Source organism: Salvia hispanica, chromosome 1 (genome assembly GCF_023119035.1).
Source record: "Salvia hispanica cultivar TCC Black 2014 chromosome 1, UniMelb_Shisp_WGS_1.0, whole genome shotgun sequence".
NCBI lineage: Eukaryota > Viridiplantae > Streptophyta > Magnoliopsida > Lamiales > Lamiaceae > Salvia > Salvia hispanica.
The window spans coordinates 20,218,870-20,241,652 of record NC_062965.1 but is presented as its reverse complement, the minus strand read 5'-3'; the positions used below and the strand labels follow the sequence as shown (position 1 = coordinate 20,241,652).

The window sequence follows — 22,783 nt, the reverse complement described above, 5'->3', positions numbered from 1 at the left end:
TTTATCACTTTTGAAATATTATTCTAATACTAATGATAATATAAAAGTGTAAACAAATCTTTACCAATCTTCTTTTGTCGGTTAATACTTTGATAAAGTAAACAAAGATACAAGATTCATAATATAAAATCGTTTATAACAATATCCATTAATTACTATACACTAGGCAGACATGTGATGGTATATCTGTATAGGTTTAAACTTGAATTTGTAATTTTGTTTGGATTAATAGTAGCTGTTTCATAAATCTAATGCACACTCTCACTTACTAGCAAGCACTGTTTTTTCTCTTTGCTAGTATTCAATCCTGACATAATCCACTCAATTCATAATCCTCAGAAGAATCCAACACAACTCAAATTATAATATTGATGAATTATTTATTCAAATCAAATCAAAATACCAAGAAATCACTTCAAATATTGTTGAATTCATTGATCAAATTGTGCATGACTTTGTAGCAACAGATTCAAAACCTCAAAGAGGTCTCCTGCACATCAAAGTGGATTACTTCAGTTCAACTACTAAGACTCGTATCTTTTGCTTAATTAATACTGCAGAAAATCCATGAAACCTAACTGAAAGAAAGAAGAAGCAATGTGCTTGGCCTTTAAAAGATGATAATTATGCAAAGCTACTACTCTTCTTCATCCTCTTCTTAAATTTCGTTTCTTTATCATAATCCTCTTCCATATATCCTCACGGTCGTACGTGTAATCCCCATCATCAGCCTCACCTATAAGCATTAGTGCCAATTTTTCTGTAAGAATTTAAAAGATGATCATGTACAAAGCTACTACTCAATGTATTTACAGAGCTCACATCTTTTTGGTTAAATGAAAACGGAGAAAGCTTTCGTTAGCAAACTGATTTGTATGTTGTCCTTCTTAGTGCAAAACATCAGTTACATGAATCAGACAAACCATTCAAAACAACATTATATGTAATGAAATTACTTTCTGATATCAAAACAAAGCCAAAGTTATGCATAACACAATGAAGTTTACCTTCCTTGAATCACAAACTAAATGACAGAATCTAATTTAAGTTATTATTCTCAACCCAATACTATAACTATTGACATTGAACATGCAGGTAGCATACGCGGTGTCTCACCTTTTCAGCTCAGATGTAGAGGTGACTCGATACCTGAAAATTGATAGTACATAAATATTTAGAAGTTGTAGCAACCTAAAACTCTTTAAGACCAAGACATATGATATGATTTGTTGTTAGAGGACTGACCTTTGAAATTTGATAGTCATCGGTTTCTCATAAAAAGTAGAAGAGGCAATACCATCAAGCCTCACACCTTTATCTGGTTGAAATTGGCTGACACAAATCAAAGCTAAAGGATTGCAGTCTACTAATTCAATCTCTATGATCTTATATCCATTTACGTACATCCAAGAAGGTCTCTTATACGAGTATGGAATATGAGGCTTGGGGATCTCTTCCAGTCTGTAGCAATGTTTCATGCCTAGGTATGAAAGCATAGGGAAGCTTTTAGATCTTCGTTTCCATTGTACCAGATCACTTTCTTCAATTAGAAGAAACTGAAGCCTCGGAAAACTTCTCCTATATGCTTTCCAATGTAAACCTTGAAAAGCATAGGAACGCAATTTGAGCACTTCAAGCCTTGGCAAAGAGCCAATGGCATCCATGTATTTCCATGGAAAACCTGTGCCACTCAGATGTAACTTTTCCAAATAACGTGGCAACTTCAATGACCATGGAGCCTTCGGGAAGCCATGACCACGCTTGACCACGGGATTTGTGATACTGATTTTGAGTGTCTTCAAACTTACAAGTGTGGAAATACAACCAAAGCATCTCAAAATGTCGTTATGGTCATTATCAGGCATCAACTCAATCTGTATTCCTAATTTCCTTATGTTAGGAATCCTTGTGGAGAGTTTCAATACAGTACAAATGCTAGCATTCACACCGACAAGTGTTGAGAGATTCCTCAAAGAAGTAACATGAGATGGAGCTACAAGGCTCTTTCCTAATATCTCAATGTGCTCTAACCCTTGCATGTCCCATACTTGTATTGGTACATATGATGGAGCTCTAATACGTATAATGTCCATATGTGGATGGATAATTAAGACTCTGAGGTTGAAAAGTTTCAATATAGTTGAAGGGAGTTCTCCGTTACAAGTTAGAGCAAGGTACTTTAAATGTACTAGTGACAAAATTTCTATCGGAAAAGTGTAGAAACGTTGTGTAAGAGCATCTATTTCCCTTAGCAATCTGAAACCGACATCTATAGGGATTGGATATTGGTGGTAAGGACCATAGAGAAGGAGGGAACGGGTATAGGATGCACAGTTCAATCTCACTGAGTCGCAAAACTCTTTGATGCCAAATAAAATGTTGTTTTCGATACACAAGCCGCGTTGGCCTTTTAGAACTTCTTCTTCTGCATCATTCAACTTACTTAGTAGATGATAAAATTTGTTCTTACTAGCTTCTCCCCTACACACATGTCTCCATGAAGAATGAAGCCAACAAGTTTTATACTCGTTAGCATTGAACTCTTTATATGAAGAATGAAACTGAGAATTTTTATGCACACTCTTCAATCTGCATAAAACAAGACTGTAGTTGATAGCTAGCTCTCTCAAATATTCCCAATCCTCCAACAACCCCTTAGCATCCGACAATCCCTCAGCGGTGAGCATAATGGTGATCTTGGAAATGGGGGTATTATAATCTCGTGGAAAAACTCCCATAAACAGAAAAGGCACTTTTAGATGTTGAGGTAAATAGTCGTAGCTTGGGGAAAGTACCTTTGATATTCTGTTATATGCATCCGTGAAGACTGAATTTCTCTTTTCTGCTACTGCATTCCAATAGACTGGATCTCTATTCTGTTCGGATTTGGATATGATATCAGCAACAGTGACTATCAAGAGAGGAAGACCTTCGCAAAGCTTGGCAATTTTGGTGGCAGCTCTGTGAAGTTGCGGAGGACAAATCTCATCACCAAACACCTTCTCACATAGTAGATCCATACTTTCTTTTTCCTTCAAAAACCGAACCTCATACAACGAAAAATCACTCATCCAATTCCGATATCGACCAGTGAGCAAGACATGAATATATCCATTTTTTATGGTTGGTAAGCAATGTATCAAGAATGTTACTACCTCTATCTCCCATACATCATCCAACACAATAAGGCAATTCTTGCCAACGGATCTTTCTTTCAAGCAGTGATCAATTATTTCTTCATCTCCTTGTTTGATTACAGACAGTTGAGCAAGAATGCCTTGTAAAATTTGACTCATCGGTTGAGGTACTCTGCCTACAGTGACCCACGCGCGTCGCTGATATACGATCTGAATTTGCGGATCTTGGTAAATTTGCATAGAGAGAGTGGTCTTCCCAATGCCTGCCGTTCCATAAAGTGCGTGCACGCGATTCCAGCTGAAAGATCCTCTCATAAGATCGGTTTTGAGTCGTCGGAATTGGTCAGATAATCCAACCATCTTTGAGTTGGTTCCATGAAAACCAATTGATGAGGAAATAGCTCCGTCTTGAGGCATATTCTCTACCTCATAAATGTACTCCTTCTTCATATCATTGAGCGTCTCGATCAATGAATGAGCATGATTCTGCAGAGTCTGGAGATCAATGAAGACTATCTGTGGAAGAGTTTGAGATTGTGAAGGAATGTGTTGAGTGAGAAGGGATTCCAACGAGTCTTCAAATCTCTATATTGTCTCTTTGATTATTCCATCCAAAGCATTCACTTTTTTCCTGCTTCTGCTTGGACTTGTGTAATCCAATCTTTTTAGAATCTCTGGCAATGGCTCCAACTCCTTGTGCACGCCTTCTATGATTTGCCGAGAGCCACCAACGAGGCTAAAACGAGAACAACGGAGAATATTGGCAATTGTATTCCTAAGAGAAAGCAAAGCACCATAAGGTCATTTCTCTGATATCAAAGTTGGGATTTTCAGTAGAGAGCTTCAACTACATATTATCAAACCACAAATATGAGAAGAATAGAGAAGCTGACATATGATCATGATTCTCATCTTTGATGGTGAATGTGGTTAGGATGGAAATATCTTATCCTAAAAGTTTAAACAAAAATATACCCTTTTTGCCCGTGAAATAAAGTCTCATTTGATTCGGCGAGTTTCAAAAAAAGTGAAATAATGTGGGACCTGAAATGAAATTCATAATGTTTGATATGATAACGTCCTAAAATGATAAAAATGAGACTTTTACTTGCGAACGGAAGAAATATAGTGGAGAATAAATGAATAATGACATGTCGTTTTTGTATGAGCAAATTGTTCAGATAAGATATGTTCTTTCTTCTTTCTAAAAGTTGAGAGCATATGGTTGGAAGACTAAAGTGAAATATGCAAAATTCGGACAAGAGGATAAGAACTATTCCAACTCATCCCATAATGTTAAATGGGCTTGGGCCTAAAAATAAGTATTCCATGGGCTATCTTTTAAGATTCCATTTATTAGGAGACAGACAATATCATAGCAATGAATTTGTGATTCGTCGTTAAGATTAGAAATAAAATCGAACATTTTCTATCGAATCCAATAACCTAAAAATTGTGGTAGTACAATCAATACTTCATAATCGAAAAGCGATAATAGGGTAGATCAATTAAATTAATTATATTGGATGAGTTAATCTAAGATAATACTAAAATTGATTATCACACAGAATACCTTCTTCATCACAATCCTCTTCCTCGGTATCCATATCATCACCCTCGCCTATATCTGCCGTTTTTCAGGTAGAATTTATAAGATGATCATTGAACAAAGTTACTCCTCTCCTAATAGCTCCAAAGCATTCACATGAGCAATACCTTCACCATCCTCACCCCAATTGGCAATTTCTTAAAAATCATCCTCTTTGTCTGTATCCTCATTTTCAGACATATCTTCGTCATCATTCTCCTCCTCAACTCCCAAAATGGATCTGCATAAATGAATTTGAAACAGGACAGTTGTACCATGTTAAAAAATTGAACAATAAACAGTATTTTTATGTTTTCAGCAGTCACATCTTTTTGGTAAAAAGGAAACAAGAGAAAACTTCTGTTAGCAAAGTGATTTGTATGTTGTCCTAGTTCTAAGCCTTGAAGGCAAAATTTCAGTTGATTCGAAACAAGAGAATGTGTAACGAAATTAATTTGTGATGTCAAAACAAAGCGAACATCAGGAATAGCACAAAAAAAAAGATTATTGTCTCACCTTTCCAGCTCAAATAATAACAACTCTTAAATTCATGCAACCTAGTAATACAACGATAGATTTCGAACATGAGGACAGACAATGTGGTATCTCACCTTTCCAACCCAGATATATAGTCCGCGCCATCCCTGAAAATTAATTAATAAATAAATATTCAGAAATTATAACAACCTAAAACACTTAATTTGATATATTTCTTGAAATATATATTGAGACAAAGACAAATGATTTGATTTGCAGTTGGAGGACTAACCTTTCACTATTGAAAGTTGTCGGTTTCTCATAAAACGAAGAAGAGGCAATAACACAAAGGTTAACATCATTAGTTGGTTGTAATTGGCTGGCCCAAGTCAAAGCTAAAGGATTGCAGTCCTCCAATTCAATCTCTATGATCATACGTCCAAATTCTGCGTACACAGAAGCGGGCCTGTGGATCTCTTTTAGTTTGTAGCAATGTTTCAAGCTTAGATATTTAAGCTTAAGGAAGCTTAGGTATCCTGGTTTCCATTGCACCAAGTCACTCTCTTCAATTAGAAGAAACTCGAGACTTGAAAAACTATGCCTTTTTGTTTTCCAATGCGAACCCTGAAAGGCGTATGATCACAGTTTGAGCACTTTAAGACTCGGCAATGAGCCAATGGCATCCGTGTATTCCCAGGGTAAACTCATGCCACTCAAATGCAACTTTTTCAAATTACGTGGCAACCTTAGTGACCCAGAAGTCACCTGGAAAATTTGACCATGCTTGACAACACTATTTCTGATACTAAATTTGAGTGTCTCCAAACTTCCAAGTGTTGAAATGCAACCAAAGCAACTCAAAAGGTCATTATGATCATCATAGGGTGTTAGCTCAATCTGTATTCCTAATTTCTTTATGTTAGGAATTCTTCTCGAGAGTTCCAAGAGAGTACAAATGCTAGCATTCACACCTACAATTGTTGAGAGCTTTCTCAAAGAAGCAACATGAGATGAAGATACAAGGTTCTTTCCCAATATCTCAATATGTTCTAACTCTTGCATGTCCCATATTTGTATTGGTACATATGATGGAGCTCTACAACGTTTGATGTTCTGATGTGGATGCATAATCAAGACTTGAAGGTTGAAAAGTTTGGATATAGTTGCAGGGAGTTCTCCGTTGCAAGTTAAAGCAAGGTACTTTAGTTGGACTAGTGAGAGAATTTCTATTGGGAAAGTATAGAGACATTGAGTAAGTTTTAAAATCGCTAACAGAAATCTCATGCGAAGATTTAAACACTCTTCAAGATGCGTAAAACAAGAATGTAGTAGAAAGCCAGTTCTCTGAAACATTCCCGATCATACCACAACCCCTCAATGGTGAGCATAATGATAATCTTCGAAGGTGGGATATTGTAATCTTGAGGGAAAACTCCCATAAACAGAAAAGGAATTTTAAGACGTTGAGGTAAATAGTCGTAACTTGGGAATTGTACCTTTGATATTTTATTATATGCATCCGTGAAGACTGAATTTTTCTTTTCTGCTACATCCTTCCAGTAGGTTGGGTTTCTATTCCGCCCGGATTTCGATATGATGTCAGTAACAGTGACTATCAAGAGAGGGAGGCCTTCACAAAGCTTGGCAATTTTGGTGGCAGATTTGTGAAGTTGAGGAGGGCAAACCTCATCACCAAACACCTTCTCACATAGTAGATCCATACTTTCTTCTTCTTTCAAAAACCACACCTCGTACGAATATTCATTATGCATATAAGCATTTATCATTTTTCAATGTCGACCAGTAAGCAAGACACGAATACATCCATTTTGGATGTCTCGTAAGGAATCTTCCAAGTAATTCAATTCACGTGTCTCCCAAACATCGTCCAACACAATTAGGCAATTCATGCCATCCAATTTTTCTTTCAAGCAGTCGCCTATTTCTTCATCTCCTTGTGTGATTCCACAAAGTTGAGCTAGAATGCCACGTGAAATTTGACTGATTGGTTGAGGTACTCTGCCTACAGTGACCCACGTGTGGCACTCATATTTGTTCTGAATTTCTGGATCTTCGTAACTTTGCATAGCAAGAGTGGTCTTCTCAATGCATGCCGTTCCATAAAGTGTATAGCAACTGTGGTCTCCCCAACCCATATAATTCCAGCCGCAAGATGCTCTCATAAGATCGGCTTTGAGTTGTTGGAATTGGTCTGATAATCCAATCATCTTTGAGTTGGCTCCATGAAAACCGATTATTGAGGAAATAGGTTCGTCTTCAGCCATATTCTCTACTTCATAAATGTACTCCTCCTTCATATCATTGAGTGCATGGATCAAGAAATCAACATCATTTTGCAGACTCTGCAGACTAATGGAGACAATATCTGGAATACTTTCAAATTGTAAAGGAATCTGTTGAACGAGAAGGGATTCCAATGAGTCTTCAAATTTCCATATTGCATCTTTGATTCTTCCATCCAGAGCATTCACCTTCTTCCTGCTCTTGCTTGGACTTGTGTCATCCAATCTTTCCAGAATTTCTTCCCAAGGCTCCAACTCACTGCACACGCCTTCTATAATTTGTTTAGAACGACCAACAAGGCTAAAACGAGAACAACAGAGAATATTGTTAATTGTATTCCTAAGAGAAAGAACAGCACCAAAAGCTGTCATTCTTATGATCCGAGAGTTTGCGGTGGCAGAAAGAACAAAGTTGTTGGTGGTGGAATGGTGGTGGAGTTTGAGTTATGTGAGTAGAATTCGGCCTGTCAAAAATAAGTCTCTCATTACTGGCCATGGAATGTCATTATTCACCAATTTCCAGCAAAACGTGCATAGTTCCTTTTTCACATTAAAAAGTACATGACTTCTGGATATTTTCTTCTATTTCCATAGTTAATTCCTACTTCAATCATCTTCAACTAGTCTCAAATACATCCATTTGCACATATAGATCAAAGCTTCTCAATTTTCCTACTATAGTTTTCAATCAACATTCATGTTTATACAAGTATTAATTTTTATTGCAATTTCACGCACCAAATCACATTCCAACAATTTAGACAAAATCACCAAATTGGAAGCTCTAAATTCTTGGTCTATATCCAATTCCTTACCCAAAATTGGATTTTATTCTGTGGCTCATGACAAATTCACTCATTTTGTAGTCAATTCCACAATTAAATTAAGGAAATACAATAAAATCACTAAATCTTAATCAAGTAAGCTTAGTAGGATATGATTCTTACCTATTTTTGTAAGAAGAGGTAGGAATTGTAAATCTTTTGAGTTCTCTCAGTGGGAGGGGAGAAGAAACTGATGAAGAGAGCATGAAGCTACGACGGCGACAGACAACTTTTTCCGGCGCGGTGGAGGGAGAAGTGAAGAGGTCCGCTGTATGTAATTTGGGCTTCATTTATTCTTTCTTAATTCACAAAATTTTATCCCCAAAAATTATATCAAGATACTAATTTTCTAAACTTGGTGTCTATCACCCAAATTTAATCTTTTCAAGTATTCCATTTCCTATACTAATGACAATATATTTTATTTTTTTTTATTAAAATTCTTGTCATCTTCAAAGTCTTTATTTTTATTTTTATGGAAGGGGTGGAGTAATATTCTTTGAACTTAATCTAATATCAAATTCTTTAACGAACTTTTTCTAATAACAAATTCTTGACTTTCCTATATTATCGCATCTTCAGTGTGACCAATACAAGCATCTCTAAAATTTATATCTTATTCAAAAAATACAATGAAATTACTGGCTTTGAGTTAGTTAAATTACTTAGTTGCACCTAAAACAAATAGTACTATTTACTTAATGGGTAATTTTTTCCTCCTCTTTATATTGGACCTTAAAGCCCAGTAAAGTGGGTGAACTATATGGGCTTTTCTATTGTTCAAGATCCATCCAATAATGGGAGGGTCCAATTCTTAGTGAGGTTGATTTGTTATTAATAAGTAATAACATCATTAGTGCTTAAAATTGGCCTCACCATAGCAAAGGGGGTGATAGAGGTCAGCTGTTATTCCCTTTCTAAATTCATCTCCTTGTTATCTATAGGTTGTTTGATTAGTTAACTGGCGTAATTAATTATTTCTAATGAAATTTTGATATTAATTAGTGGCGTCAAGTTTACTGTTTCATGAGAAAGTTGGGGAAAATGCTGGTTTTATTGTTTCATGACTGATTTTAGTGAAAATTGATGAAATGTTGAAAAGTTGTAATTTTGTTTGTTTTATGGTTTTTTTGTGGTGTGGAAGCTGGTTTCTTGCTTAGATTACTTAAGTAGTAGCTGCTTCATGACTGATTTTCTTTGCTCAAGAATTGATCCAAATATTCCTCTATTTCCAATCTCAAGCAACTCAAGTTAAATACCAAAACTATAATGAATTCAATGCACATTCTCCCTTATCAACATACACAATATTCAATCCACCAAGTTTTTATTCTTTAAATAAGTTAACAACCCAATAATTCTATAAGTTATAGATTAATTTATTTGGAAATCATGACTTGTTCAATTCATTGAGAAAACTCATGCTTTGAGTTACATGTGTCTCAGCAGATTCAAATCCTCAAAGGGCTCTCCTGATCTAGAAAATAAATACCATGAACCCAAGTACCCAACTCAAAGAAAGAACTAACAAAATTCAACTTTTGGCTGCAAATAAATAAAAATGGCCCTATGAACTCACATGCTGCTTCACGTTGATCATACATAAATTCGTCGTCATTCTCGTTCTAATCCTCATCATCCTTGTTGCCGAATCCTCTCCATGACTTGACATATGTTTCAAAATCAAAGGACCATTGTACAATGTTAAAACAATAGTGTTATGTAATGAAATTTTTTAACAAAGTGAATGAATCTATGCATATCATTATTTTCTTAATTTCGTTTAGCTTTCTTAATTTTATCAGGTTCTGGTAAGCCCACCAGCTATTCAATGAAATTCACAAAGGAAATTATCGAAGTCAATTACTTTAGTTAGGAATAATTTAACAGAAATTATCAATAAGAGTTGACTGGTATATAGGAGATGAATTTGAGAGAGAAACAAACATTAAAATGCTCACGTAATATGTTCAAGCTATACATAATCCACACAAGCTCCAATCATCAAAGAAATCATACAGAATTTACAAAACTTAAAATGACAATATATTGCTTGATAAGATCCATACTTAGATTTACATGTTTATCACTTTGTGGCATCAGAGATTCAACAACCTATAAATATCCATCATTGGAAAATTTTCATCACAATCCTCATCCTGTGTCTCCTTATGATCCTGCAAAGCTAGTACTACAATATAATGTTAATTGTTGCAAAATATTCCCATGTATAATAGTACCTTCAAATCACGGACTTCGTCTGGATCTTCCTCCTCTTCCTCATCATCATCATCATCTTTGTTGTTGGAACTATAGTAATGAACATTGTACAATATTAAAATTGAACAAGAAACAATAATTTATATGTTTTCAGGGGTCACATCTTTTTGGTTAAAGGAAACAAGAGAAACCTTTCGTTTGGACAATCTGAAACAGAACACATTTTGTAAGCCTGTTACAATGGCTTCCCAAAAATCTGCAGTGTTCTTCACCTTCAACCTCCTTATCCATGCTCATCAACCTTATTTCAAATGCTCAAGTGATACTTTCAATCAAATTCAACCCATAATAATTGTCAATCCATGCATACTCCCCTCAACTTATGATCCTTAAAAGAATCCAACAAAAGTTACAGTACTTAAATTCAACTGACAACCCAATAATACAACAACACTAATGATTCATTCAATGGAAATCAAACCAAAAATCACTGTAGAATATCTTGAATGTATTGAGCAAATTCATTCTTTGATTTTCATGTGTATCACTTTGTAGCATCAGATTCAAAATCTCAAATAGCTCTCCTTCAAATCAAAAGTGGACTACATCACTTCTGTTCACTTTCTTCAACACTCCTCTCCTCAAACAGCCCCATTAAGTCACACTCCTATGCTAAAACAACCAAACACAACATCAAATACTAAACCACATTCTTCTACATGAAACAAACAAGACAATCTACAAACTCACATCCTCCTTGACGTTGGCGCTTGTCTCTATTTCCAATTCATCATACGCCACATCCTCTTCATCTGTATCCTCATCCACGCCCTCGCCTATATACTCAACATCAGTAAAAATTTAACAAATGATTATTATACAAGGCTGCTGCCCTTCATTCACATATCTAATACCTCTATCATCCTCTCCTCGATGGAAATATCTTCATCAGAACCGTCGCCTTCTGTATCCTCATTATCAGACAGTGTATTCACCATCACTCTCTTCCTCACTTGTATTTGTATACTCATCATCACCCTTGCCTATATACTCAACATAAGTGCCAATGTTTTTAGTAAGAATTTAAAAGATGATCATAGTACAAAGCTAATACTCTCTTAGTTGATTTAACAATACCTTCAAAATCATAATCTTCGTTTAAATCCTCAACTTCCCTGCAGCAATGAATAAGAAATAGGACCACTGTACTATGTTAAAAATGGACAAGAAACTATACTTCAGTAGTAACCGGACACATTTTTTTGTAAAATGAAACAAGAGAAAGCTTCCGTTAGCGTAGTGATTTTTATGTCATCCTTGTTCTAAACCTCGAATGCGTACACAAAACATGGTATCTTACCATTCCTCCTGCATGCGTAACTTGCCGATTCCAAGCCTGAATTTATACTATTAGTATTAAATATTCAGAATTTATAGCAACCTAAAACAATTAAGTTGATATTATTATTAAATAACATCAAAAGTTAAATTCAGACAATCGTGAGCCTGCTTAGAATTTTGATAGTTGTAACAGTTATCTTGATATGTTAAGACTAAGACATTAGACATATGATTTGATGTGCAGAGTTGGAGGACTAACCTTCGAATTCTGATAGTTGTTGGTTTCTCGTAAAAAGAAGAAGAGGCAATAACATCAAGTGTATTAAGATCTCCCAGCCGTAATTGGCTGACACAAGTCAAGGCTAAAGGATTGCAGTCCTCCAACTCGATCTCTACATCACATACATATAGGTACAGAGAAGCAGGGTTATGAATCTCTTTTAGTTTGTAGCAATGTTTCATGCTTAAGTAATTAAGATTATTGGAGCTTCCGGATAGTTTCAATTGCACCAAATCACTATCTTCAATAAGAAGAAACTTAAGCGAACGAAAACTGTCCCATTGTGCATCCCACCGTGAACCCTGAAAGGCGTACGAGCGCAATTTGAGCACTTCAAGAAATGGCAAAGAGCCAATGACATCCATATATTCCAAAGGAAAACCCATGCCACTCAAATGTAACTTTCTCAAATCAGGTGGCAACTTCAATGACCCTGGAGTCACCGGAAAAACACGACCATGCTTGACCACAGGATTTGTGATACTGAATTTGAGTGTCTTCAAACTTTGAAGCGTTGAAATGCAACGAAAGCAACTCAAAAGATCGTTATGGTCACCATACGGCGTTTGCTCAATCTGTATTCCTAATTTCTGTATGTTGGGAATTCTTTTGAAGAGTTCCGTGATAGTACAAATGCTAGCATTCACACCTACAAGTGTCGCGAGCTTTTCCAGTTGAGCAATATTAGATGGAACTGCAAGGCTCTTTCCCAATATCTCAATATGCTTTAGCTCTTGCATCTCCCATATTTGTATAGGAACATATGATGGAGCTCCACGACGTCTAATGTTCATGTGTGGACGGATAATTAAGACTTGAAGGTTGAAAAGTTTGGATATGGTTGCAGGGAGTTCTCCATTGCATTTTAGAGCAAGGTACTTTAGTTGGACTAGAGATAAAATTTCTATTGGGAAAGTATAGAAACGTTGTGTAAGAGCATCTATTTCCCTTAGCAACGTGAAACCAACATCTATAGGGATTGGATATTGGTGGTAAGGACCATAGAAAAGGAGAAAACGTGCAGAGGATGCAGAGTTCAATCTCACTAAGTTGCAAAACTCCTTGATGCCAAATAACATGTTGTTTTCGAGACATAAGCCACGCTGACCTTTTAGACTTTCTTCAGAGGCATCAGCTAGCTTGTTTAGGACATGATAAAACTTTTTCTTACTAGCTTCTCCTCTGCACACGTGCCGCCATGTAGAATGAAGCCGGCAAGTTTTATAGTCGTAAGTGAATACATTATGAGAAGTTTTGTTCACGCTCTTTACAGTGTATAAAACAAGACTGTAGAAGGTAGCTAGCATACTCAACCATTTGCTTAAATTGGGTAACAACCCCTCAGCAGTCAACATATCAATGATCTTGGAAGGAGGGGTGTGATAATCTTGAGGGAAAACTCCCATAAACAGAAAAGGCATTTTATGACGTTGAGGTAAGTACTCGTAGCTTGGGAAAAGTACCTTTGATATGCGATTATATGCATCTGTGAAGACTGAATTTCTCCTTTCTGCTACTTCATTCCAGTACGTTGGATCTCTATTTTGCTCAGATTTTGACAGGATATCAGCAACAGTGAGTATCAAGAGAGGGAGACCTTCACAGAGCTTGGCAATTTTGGTGGCAGCTTTGTGAAGTTGAGGAGGGCAAATCTCATCGCCAAACACCTTCTCACATAGTAGTTCCATACTCTCTTCTTCAGTCAAAAACCGCACCTCATTGTAAGAAACAATATGGTGTGGGAGATGATACGTTCTAAAACACATAGATGCTCGATGTCGACCAGTTATCATGATACTGATATCCCCTAGGCGTTCATAAAAGTGACGTACCAAGAATGTTATCAACTCTGTGTCCCAGACATCATCCAACACAATGAGGCATTTTTTGCCTTGGAGACTTTCTTCCAAGCAGTAATCACTAATTTCTTCATCTCCCTGTGCAATTCCACACAGCTGAGCTAGAACACCTCGTTTAATTTGACTGGTCGGTTGAGGTACTCTGCCTACAGTAACCCACGCGCGACACTCATATTTGCTCTGAATTTTTGCATCTTCGTAAATTTGGATTGCAAGAGCGGTCTTTCCAATGCCTGCCATTCCATAAAGCACGTACACATTACTGAACTGGCATTTCAGAAGTTGGATTTTGAGTATTCGGAATTGGTCTGATAATCCAATAATCTTTGAGTTGGTTCCATGAAAGCCAATTATTGAGGAAATAGGTTCGTCTTCAGCCATATTCTCTACCTCATAAGTGTACTCCTCCATAACCTCGAGCTTCTCGATCAAGGAATGAACATCATTATCCAGACTCTGCAGATCAATGGAGACAATCTCTGGGAGAATTTCACAATGTGAAGGAATCTGCAGAATGAGAAGAGATTCCAATGAGTCTTCAAATTTCCAAATTGCATCTTTGATAATTCCATCCAAAGCATTCACCTTCTTCCTGCTCCTGCTTGGACTTGTCGAGTCCAATCTTTCTAGAATTCTTTGCAATGGATGCAACTCCTGGTACACGAAATCTATGATTTTTCGAGAGCGATCAACGAGGCTAAAACGAGAACAACGTAGAATATTGTTAATTGTATTCTCAAGAGAAAGCACAGCACCATAAGCAGTCATTTCTCTGGTATGGAATGGTGGTTGTGGAGATATGAGTGAATTGTGATCAAAGCAGTGATATGAAAAGAATGGAGATATCTGAATAATGCTACTAGTATTAAAAATCATTAGTCCAATTTGGCCACCCAAAAAAAGTTGCCATTATTGTCTAATACTAATGATAACAAAGCATGATATTAAAAAAATGTATATAAAATATAAATCTTTACCAATCTTCTTTTGTCGGTTAACACTTTGATAAAGTAAATAAAGATTATCCTACAAGATTTAGAATATAAAATTGTGTCTTTGTTATTCCATTAGTTTTTTGAGAGGTAATTTTGTCTTTTTTTTCCTATATTGGGCCTTTGGGCCCAGTAAAGTGGGTTTTAAGTATTTCTGTTGAAAATTTGGGAATAATGTAGATTTAATTGTTTCATGACTATTTTTTTTAGAATAATTCTGATATGTAGGGATAATTGATGAAACATTGAAAAGTTTTAATTTGGATTTATTTAGATTAGTAGTAGCTGTGTCATGAATCTAATGCACACTCTCACTAATTATTTTCACTAATTAATAATTAGTGTTAAATTCTTTAAAATTCTGTCCTACCTCAACTTTACGAAGATTCAAAGTATGGAAAACTCTCCTCCTTATAAGGCCTTTTAAAAGGTGAATGACTCATTTCTAAAAATTAACATAACACTATTTTTTCTCTTTGCTAATATTCAATCCAGACATAATCCACTAAGTCATAATCCTTACAAGAATCCAACATAAGTTGCGATTCTTAAATTCTTAAATAGACTAAATTGTGAATCTCATTGATTTTAATGTACAGTTAGTAAAATAATAGAGAAAGGAAAAGGTGGTGAAAGTTGTATTACTAAATTGTGAAGTCCGTATTAATAATAATAGTATTACTATTTAATTGTTTAAAATTTTTCATATTTAGAAATTGGTATCCCACGAAAGATGTCATATTCCTTTTTTAGAAAAAGATATCTCTCGGATAAATATAAATATACTATTTTGCATCTCCACCTAACACACAAAACATCTCCTAATTTCCGTGTCATTCCCCAATTATATCATCTATTATGGGACGGAAGGAGTATAATTTTGGTGAGCGACGGCCTAAAATGATAAAATTAGTCTATTTTTTATGAACACATGGAGCATAATTTTGATGAATCATGTGAAAAGCTGCTACTCAATGTACTCATACAAATCCTTCACTATCCTCTTCCTCGTCACCATCCTCTTCCTCGTCAACGTCAGTACTGTTGGAACTGCGGTAATGAATACGAAAGGGGAGCATAATACTATGTTAAAATTGAACAAGAAACAATAATTTATATGTTGACAGAGCTCACATCGTTTTGGTTAAAGGAAAACGGAGAAAGTTTCGTTAGCAAACTGATTAGTATGTTGTCTTTGTTAGTGCAAAACATCAGTTACATGAATCAGACAAACCATTCAAAACAACATTATATTATATGTAATGAAATTACTTTCTGACATCAAAACAAAGCCAAAGTTATGCATAACACAAACAGAATCACCTTCCTTGAATCACAAAAATAACTTATAATTCTTAAAGTTATATAGCAACATGATAATACAACTATAGATTTTGACCATCCAGATAGAATGCACGGTGTCTCACCTTTCGAGCACAGATGAAGAGGTGACTCCATACCTGAAAATTAAAACATAAATATTCGGAAGTTAAGGCAACCTAAAACACTTGAGACTAAGACATATGATTTGATTTGTTGTTGGTGGACTGACCTTTGAAATTTGATAGTCATCGGTTTCTCATAAAACGTAGAAGAGGCAATACCATCAAGCCTCACACCTTTATCTGGTTGACACAAATCAAAGCTAAAGGATTGCAGTCTACTAATTCAATCTCTATGGTCTTATATCCATTCACGTACATCCAAGCAGGTCTCTTATACGAGTACGGAATATGAGGCCTAGGGATCTATTCTAGTTTGTAGCAATGTTTCATGCTTAGGTACGAAAGCATAGGGAAGCTTCTAGATTCTCGTTTCCATTGCACCAAATCATTTTCTTCAATTAGAAGAAACTGAAGCCTCGGAAATGGACTAGTGACAAAATTTCTATTGGAAAAGTGTAGAAATGTTGTGTAAGAGCATCTATTTCCCTTAGCAATCTAAAACTGACATATATAGGGATTGGATATTGGTGTTAAGGACCATACAGAAGGAGGGAACGGGCATAGGATGCACAGTTCAATCTCACTGAGTCGCAAAACTCTTTGATGCCAAATAAAATGTTGTTTTCGAATCACAAGCTGCGTTGGCCTTTTAGACCTTCTTCTTCTGCATCATTCAACTTATTTAGGAGATTATAAAACTTTATATTACTAGCTTCGCCCCTACACACATGCCTCCACGAAGAATGAAGCCAGCAACTTTTATATTTGTTAGCAATGAACTCTTTATAAGAAGAATGAAGCTGAGAATTTTTATGCACACTCTTCAATATGTATAAAACAAGACTGTAGTTGATAGCTAGCTCTCTCAAATATTCCCAATCCTCCGACAACCCCTTAGCATCCGACAATCCCTCAGCGGTGAGCATAATGATAATATTGGAAAGGGGGGTGTTATAATCCAAATTCACTAGTTCGAACTTTCCATTTATTAGGAGACAATATCATACCAATGAATTTGTGATTCGTCGTTAATAAAGGAAATAAAATCGAACATTTTCATATAACCTAAAAATTGTGGTAGTACAATCAATACTTTCATAATCGAAAAGCGATGATAGGGTAGATCAATTAAATTGATTATATTGGATAAGTTAATCTAAGACAATACTAAAATTGATTATTTGAGTAAGATTTAAATTCTAAGGTAAAGTGATCATCATATCATTAACGAATGTTATGTTGATGAGTAGAACTTTTAATTGAAACACAAAGTGGGCAAAAATGGCCATATCCATTCTTAAATTCTTGTAACAAACCGACTATACAACCATTGATTTTGAACATGTAGATAGAAAACGTAGCGTCTCAATACCTGAAAATAGATAAATGTTCAGAAATTATAATAACCTAAACACTTAATTTTTGTTACTCCCTCCGTCCACGAATATGTACCCTACTTCGATTCGGGACTGTAAAAGGAATTATGGGACACATATTCGCAGACAGAGGAGGTAAGATATAATATCAAAATTTTAATTAAGTCTACTCTGAGCCTATTAAGTAAATGAAATATCACAGTTATCTTGAACAGAGACATATGATTTGATTTGTAGTTGAAGGACTAACCTTTCAAATTTGACAGTTGTCGGTTTCTCGTCAAAAGAAGAAGAGGCAATAACACGAAGCCTAGAACCAACACGTGGTCGTAACTGACTGGCCCAAACCAACGCTAAAGGATTGCAGTCCTCTAATTCAATCTCTATTGTACATATATATTGGTCCAGAAAAGTAGGCTCACCCTCATAGCAGCATATGTCTACTAGTTTGTAGCAATGCTTCATGCTTAAGTATTTAAGCCTAGGGAAGCTTTTTCCTGGTTTCCATTGCACCAAATCACTTTCTTCAATTAGAAGAAACTCAAGATTCGGAAAACTACGCCTTTTTGTTGTCCAACGTGGACCCTGAAAGGCGTAGGATCGCAATTTGAGAACTTGAAGGTATGGCAAAGTGCCAATTGCATCCATGAATTCCCAAGGAAAACCCATACCACTCAAATGTAACTTTATCAGATAATGTGGCAACTTCAATGACTTGGGATTCACAGAGAAAAAATGGCCATGCTTAATCACAGGATTTGTGATGCTCAATTTGAGTGTATCCAAACTAAGTGTTGAAATGCAACCAAAGCAACTCAAAAGATCGATATGGTCATCATACGGCATCAGCTCAATCTGTACCCCTAATTTCTTTATGTTAGGAATTTTTCTGGGGAGTTCGGAGATGGTACAAATGCTAGCATTCACACCTACAAGGGTTGAGAGATTATACAAATTAACATGAGATGAAGTTACAAGACTTTTCCCTAATATCTCAATGTGCTCCAACCCTTGCATATCCCATATTTGGATTGGTACATATGATGGAACTTTACAACATCTAATACTCAGATGTGGATGCATAATCAAAACTCGAAGGTTGAAAAGTTTGGATATAGTTGTAGGAATTTCTCCGTTGCATGTTAAAGCAAGGTATTTTAGATGGACCAGCGATAGAATTTCTAATGGGAAAGTATAGAAACGTTGTGTGAGAATATCTATTTCCCTTAGCAACTTGAAACCGACATCTATAGGGATTGGATATTGGTGGTAAGGACCATAGGAAAGGAGAGAACGTGCAAAGGATGCACAGTGCAATCTTATTGAATCGCAAAACTCTTTGATGCCAAATAAAACATTGTTTTCGAGACACAAGCCGCGCTGACCTATTAGACTTTCTTCTGAGGCATCAATCAGTTTATTTAGGACATGGTAAAACTTTTTTTTACTAGCTTCTCCTCTACAGACGTGTCGCCATGAGGAATGAAGCCGGCAAGTTTTGTACTCTCTAACATAAAACTCATGCGAAGTTTTATCCACGCTCTTCCAGATGCGCAAAACAAGACTGTACTCGATAGCTAGCTCTCTCAAGCAATCCCAATCATCCCACAACCCCTCAGCGGTCAACATATCGATAATCTTGGAAGGAGCGGTGTCATAAGGGAAAACACCCATAAACAGAAAAGGCATTTTAAGACATTGTGGTAAGTAATCGTAACTTGGGAAAAGTACCTTTGATATTCGATTATATGCATCTTTAAAGACTGAATTTCTCCTTTCTGCTACTTCATTCCAGTAGGCTGGGTCTCTATTCCGGTCGGATTTCGATAGGATGCCAGCAACAGCGAGTATCAAGAGAGGGAGGCCTTCACAACGCTTGGCAATTTTGATGGCAAGTTTGTGAAGTTGAGGAGGGCAACTCCCATCTCCAAACACCTTCTCACATAGTAGTTCCATACTTTCTTCTTCGTTCAAAAACCGCACCTCATTGCATTCACCAAAGGGAATAACATTAATCCATTTTTTATGTCGACAAGTAAGCAAGACTTGAACACAACCACTTTCTACACAGGGTATGGAACGATGCAAGCAATCGAATACCTCTCTCTCCCAAACATCATCCAGCACAACGAGACAATTCTTGCCACGCAATCTTAATTCAGCTCCCTGTGTGAGTTGAGCTAGAATGCCTCGTGAAATTTGGCTGATCGGTTGAGGTACTCTGCCTACTGTGACCCAAGCACGCCGCTTATATATGTGCTGAATATTTGGATCTTGATAAATTTTCTTAGCAAGAGTGGTCTTTCCAACGCCTGCTGTTCCATAAAGTCCGTACACATGCTTCCAACCGGGATAGTCTAGGAAATGCAATAGATCTCTTTTGACTTCACCGAATTGGTCTGATAATCCAATCATCTTTGAGTTGGTTCCATGAAAACCAAAGAACGAGGAAATAGGTTCGTCTTGAGGCATATTCTCTACTTCATAAATGTACTCCTCTTTCATATCATTGAGCTTCTGGAACAACGAAATCGCATCGTTTTCCAGACTCTGAAGATCAATGGAGACGATCTCCGGAAGAGTTTCATATTGTGAAGGAATCTGTCGAGTGAGAAGGGATTCCAAAGAGTCTTCAAATTTCCAAATTGCATCTTTGATTATTCCATCCAAAGCATTCACCTTCTTCCTGCTCCTGCTTGGACTTGTCGAGTCCAATATTTGAAGAACTTTTGTCAATGGCTGCAACTCCTCGTAGACGCCTTGTATGATTTGTAGAGAGCCGCCAACAAGGCTAAAACGAGAACAACAGATAACATTGTTAATTGTATTCCTAAGAGAAAGAACACCGCCATAAGCAGTCATTCTGATATCAAAGAATACAGAGAAATGAAAACCACAGATATGAAAAGAATGGAGAAAAAAGGATCTTTGATGGTGGAAAACAATGACATGACTTTTTTCCTGACCAAATTGATTGGATAAGATATGATGATTTTTGCTTTCTAAAAGTTGAAAACATATAATTGAGGTACTAATGGAATACTTACTATTATTTAATTTCAAGAAGGGTTAAGATAGCTTTTATTACTAAAAGCAGCAATCTTTCACCATTACCAGCTCCTCCACTTTTTCCCCTCCGCCCCCACCACCACCAGCACCAGATCCTCCGCCATCAACTCTCAGATCAGAGGTATGACGGTTTGGTTTAGCATTACCAACTCCTCCGGGCTCCCACTTTTGTTTAAGCATTTCATCGAACATCTGGATGGCATCGCATCCTCATCAGTGAAAATTTTGGTGTTCTTTCGGGTAACGAGTACTCAAATTTTATTGTCCAGTGATAAATATACATTTAATAGTTCTTTTTATTCTCTTTATGGGCTCTATGTTTAGCCCATATCTGTTGGACCCAAATTTAACCTTTAGCTATTGGGCCTTTAATTATCATATGCTGATCCAACTTTTAATTGGGCAAACTAAAATCGTCATCTATGGAGAACTAACTTTTAGTTGGGGTAGACAGCATAAATTATGCTGACAAAATGTCTATTTATTTAAATGATGTCGTTTAATATACCTAGACACCCATATATTTAGTTTTGATGTCGTTATTAAATTAAGTCTTGTAGGACACTGAAATTTTATGTCACAAACAATTGAAAAAAATATTAAAATTTTGATATAAAAGGTTTTTTTTTTTAAATTGTGGAATTGATTAGAAATTGTCAAAACTAAATATATGCGTGACAGGGAGTGATCAATTGTTAACTCATCATTTAATTACTAACTACAACTAATTTAAGGCCATAGGATTTTAGAAAACGTGTGGTCTACAATTTGCCACGTGTAATTTTCGTTTTTATTAATAATTAATAAAATCAAAAAAGATAAAAAAAAAACGTCAAATTAGGGTTTTAGATGAAAATGTCAATATAGTGTTTCGGAAATATCAACACAATGCTTTGAGAATGTCAACACGATGCTTTAAGAATGTTAACCCATTGCTTATATTGACATTCTACATATATTATATTGACATATTTTATATAGTATGTTGACATTTCTGCTTTACGAAAAAATTAAAAAAATTTTGAATTTTTTTTCAAATTTTGACGTCGGAACATATGCATATATGATATCGTTGGAATCCTTATAAAATTATCTTTAATTTGATATATGTTATATGAATTTAAAGTTTTGGGATTTCTTTTAAAAGTTAGTTATAACTAAACATGTAGTTAATTGACATTAATATCCCTATTGATATTTTATGGAATTAATCCTATGGCTTTATTGAAGTTTTTTTTTTATCGTATTGATATTTCTTGGTTGATGATCTAAATCCTTAATTTGAATATCTAGTGGCTATTATTTAGTTGTAGTTAGCAATTAGGTATTGAGTTAGCAATATAACACTACCCTATGGGTGACTAGGTATATTAAACGACCTCGTTGTAAATAGACGTTTTGTCCGCATAATTTATGTTGTCTACCCCAATTAAAAGTTAGTTCTCCACGTATGATGATTTTAGTTTGCCCAATTAAAAGTTAGATCAGCATATGATAATTAAAGGCCCAATAGTTTAAGGTTAAATTTGGGTCCAACAGATATGGGCTAAGCTCTATTATGATGTTTCTTGCCATTTACCCCTTTTTATTTGAAATATTAATTAAAAAAAAATATTTTCATTCCAAATATATGGTAGTACCATTTAATTATTTCATTTTTAAGGCCCATTAGCTTAGGATTACCATTGATTTCTTTTATAGGGAGTACTACTCCTTTTTATTCGCAAAAGCACATTTGTTCATGTTATATGGAAACCATATTGATTAGGCTTCTCATGATGGGAAGTTTTGGGCTTTTTCTCGTTTACAACTAGCTAATACTATTGGGCAAACTGCAAAAATTTCATGAAGTTCAGTAGCACAAATTAAAAA

The 22,783-nt window shown here is 35.7% G+C and overlaps 3 protein-coding genes across 25 annotated transcripts; all 3 read right to left on the bottom strand.

The window, feature by feature from the left end:
* Positions 1 to 344: 344 nt before the first annotated feature.
* Positions 345 to 8,640, bottom strand: LOC125201186 (late blight resistance protein R1-A-like). 14 transcript variants are annotated; one of them, XR_007172848.1, is made up of 8 exons: positions 8,453 to 8,640; positions 5,495 to 7,969; positions 5,337 to 5,369; positions 4,711 to 4,966; positions 1,246 to 3,912; positions 1,117 to 1,149; positions 580 to 760; positions 345 to 490 (listed from the first exon to the last, which is right to left on the bottom strand). XR_007172848.1 is itself a non-coding variant. In XM_048099192.1 (8 exons), the coding sequence occupies exons 6-8, from the start codon at positions 3,585 to 3,587 to the stop codon at positions 733 to 735; spliced, it is 2,403 nt and encodes an 800-aa protein (XP_047955149.1). In that variant the 5' UTR covers positions 3,588 to 3,912; positions 4,711 to 4,764; positions 4,854 to 4,966; positions 5,337 to 5,369; positions 5,495 to 7,969; positions 8,453 to 8,640; the 3' UTR covers positions 345 to 732. The 14 variants fall into 14 exon arrangements, 13 of the variants coding, with proteins under 13 accessions (XP_047955149.1, XP_047955140.1, XP_047955148.1 ...); XM_048099192.1 differs by having other exon boundaries at positions 345 to 760; positions 4,711 to 4,764; positions 4,854 to 4,966; XM_048099183.1 differs by having other exon boundaries at positions 345 to 760; positions 5,495 to 5,826; positions 6,699 to 7,969.
* A 1,712-nt stretch (positions 8,641 to 10,352) lies between these two features.
* On the bottom strand, positions 10,353 to 14,836 carry LOC125201183 (putative late blight resistance protein homolog R1B-12). 4 transcript variants are annotated; one of them, XM_048099168.1, is made up of 7 exons: positions 12,150 to 14,836; positions 11,910 to 11,945; positions 11,687 to 11,724; positions 11,464 to 11,592; positions 11,300 to 11,385; positions 10,741 to 11,221; positions 10,353 to 10,639 (listed from the first exon to the last, which is right to left on the bottom strand). In XM_048099168.1, the coding sequence occupies exons 1-4, from the start codon at positions 14,795 to 14,797 to the stop codon at positions 11,528 to 11,530; spliced, it is 2,787 nt and encodes a 928-aa protein (XP_047955125.1). In that variant the 5' UTR covers positions 14,798 to 14,836; the 3' UTR covers positions 10,353 to 10,639; positions 10,741 to 11,221; positions 11,300 to 11,385; positions 11,464 to 11,527. The 4 variants fall into 4 exon arrangements, with proteins under 4 accessions (XP_047955125.1, XP_047955124.1, XP_047955126.1 ...); XM_048099167.1 differs by having other exon boundaries at positions 10,353 to 11,221; XM_048099169.1 differs by having other exon boundaries at positions 10,353 to 11,216.
* A 960-nt stretch (positions 14,837 to 15,796) lies between these two features.
* On the bottom strand, positions 15,797 to 20,796 carry LOC125202635 (disease resistance protein RPP13-like). 7 transcript variants are annotated; one of them, XM_048101083.1, is made up of 4 exons: positions 18,093 to 20,796; positions 16,574 to 17,838; positions 16,449 to 16,481; positions 15,797 to 16,071 (listed from the first exon to the last, which is right to left on the bottom strand). In XM_048101083.1, exons 1-2 carry the CDS (start codon positions 20,702 to 20,704, stop codon positions 17,832 to 17,834), a joined length of 2,619 nt encoding a protein of 872 aa, XP_047957040.1. In that variant the 5' UTR covers positions 20,705 to 20,796; the 3' UTR covers positions 15,797 to 16,071; positions 16,449 to 16,481; positions 16,574 to 17,831. The 7 variants fall into 7 exon arrangements, with proteins under 7 accessions (XP_047957040.1, XP_047957041.1, XP_047957042.1 ...); XM_048101084.1 differs by having other exon boundaries at positions 16,574 to 16,646; XM_048101085.1 differs by having other exon boundaries at positions 16,574 to 19,480; positions 19,574 to 20,796.
* Positions 20,797 to 22,783: the final 1,987 nt, after the last annotated feature.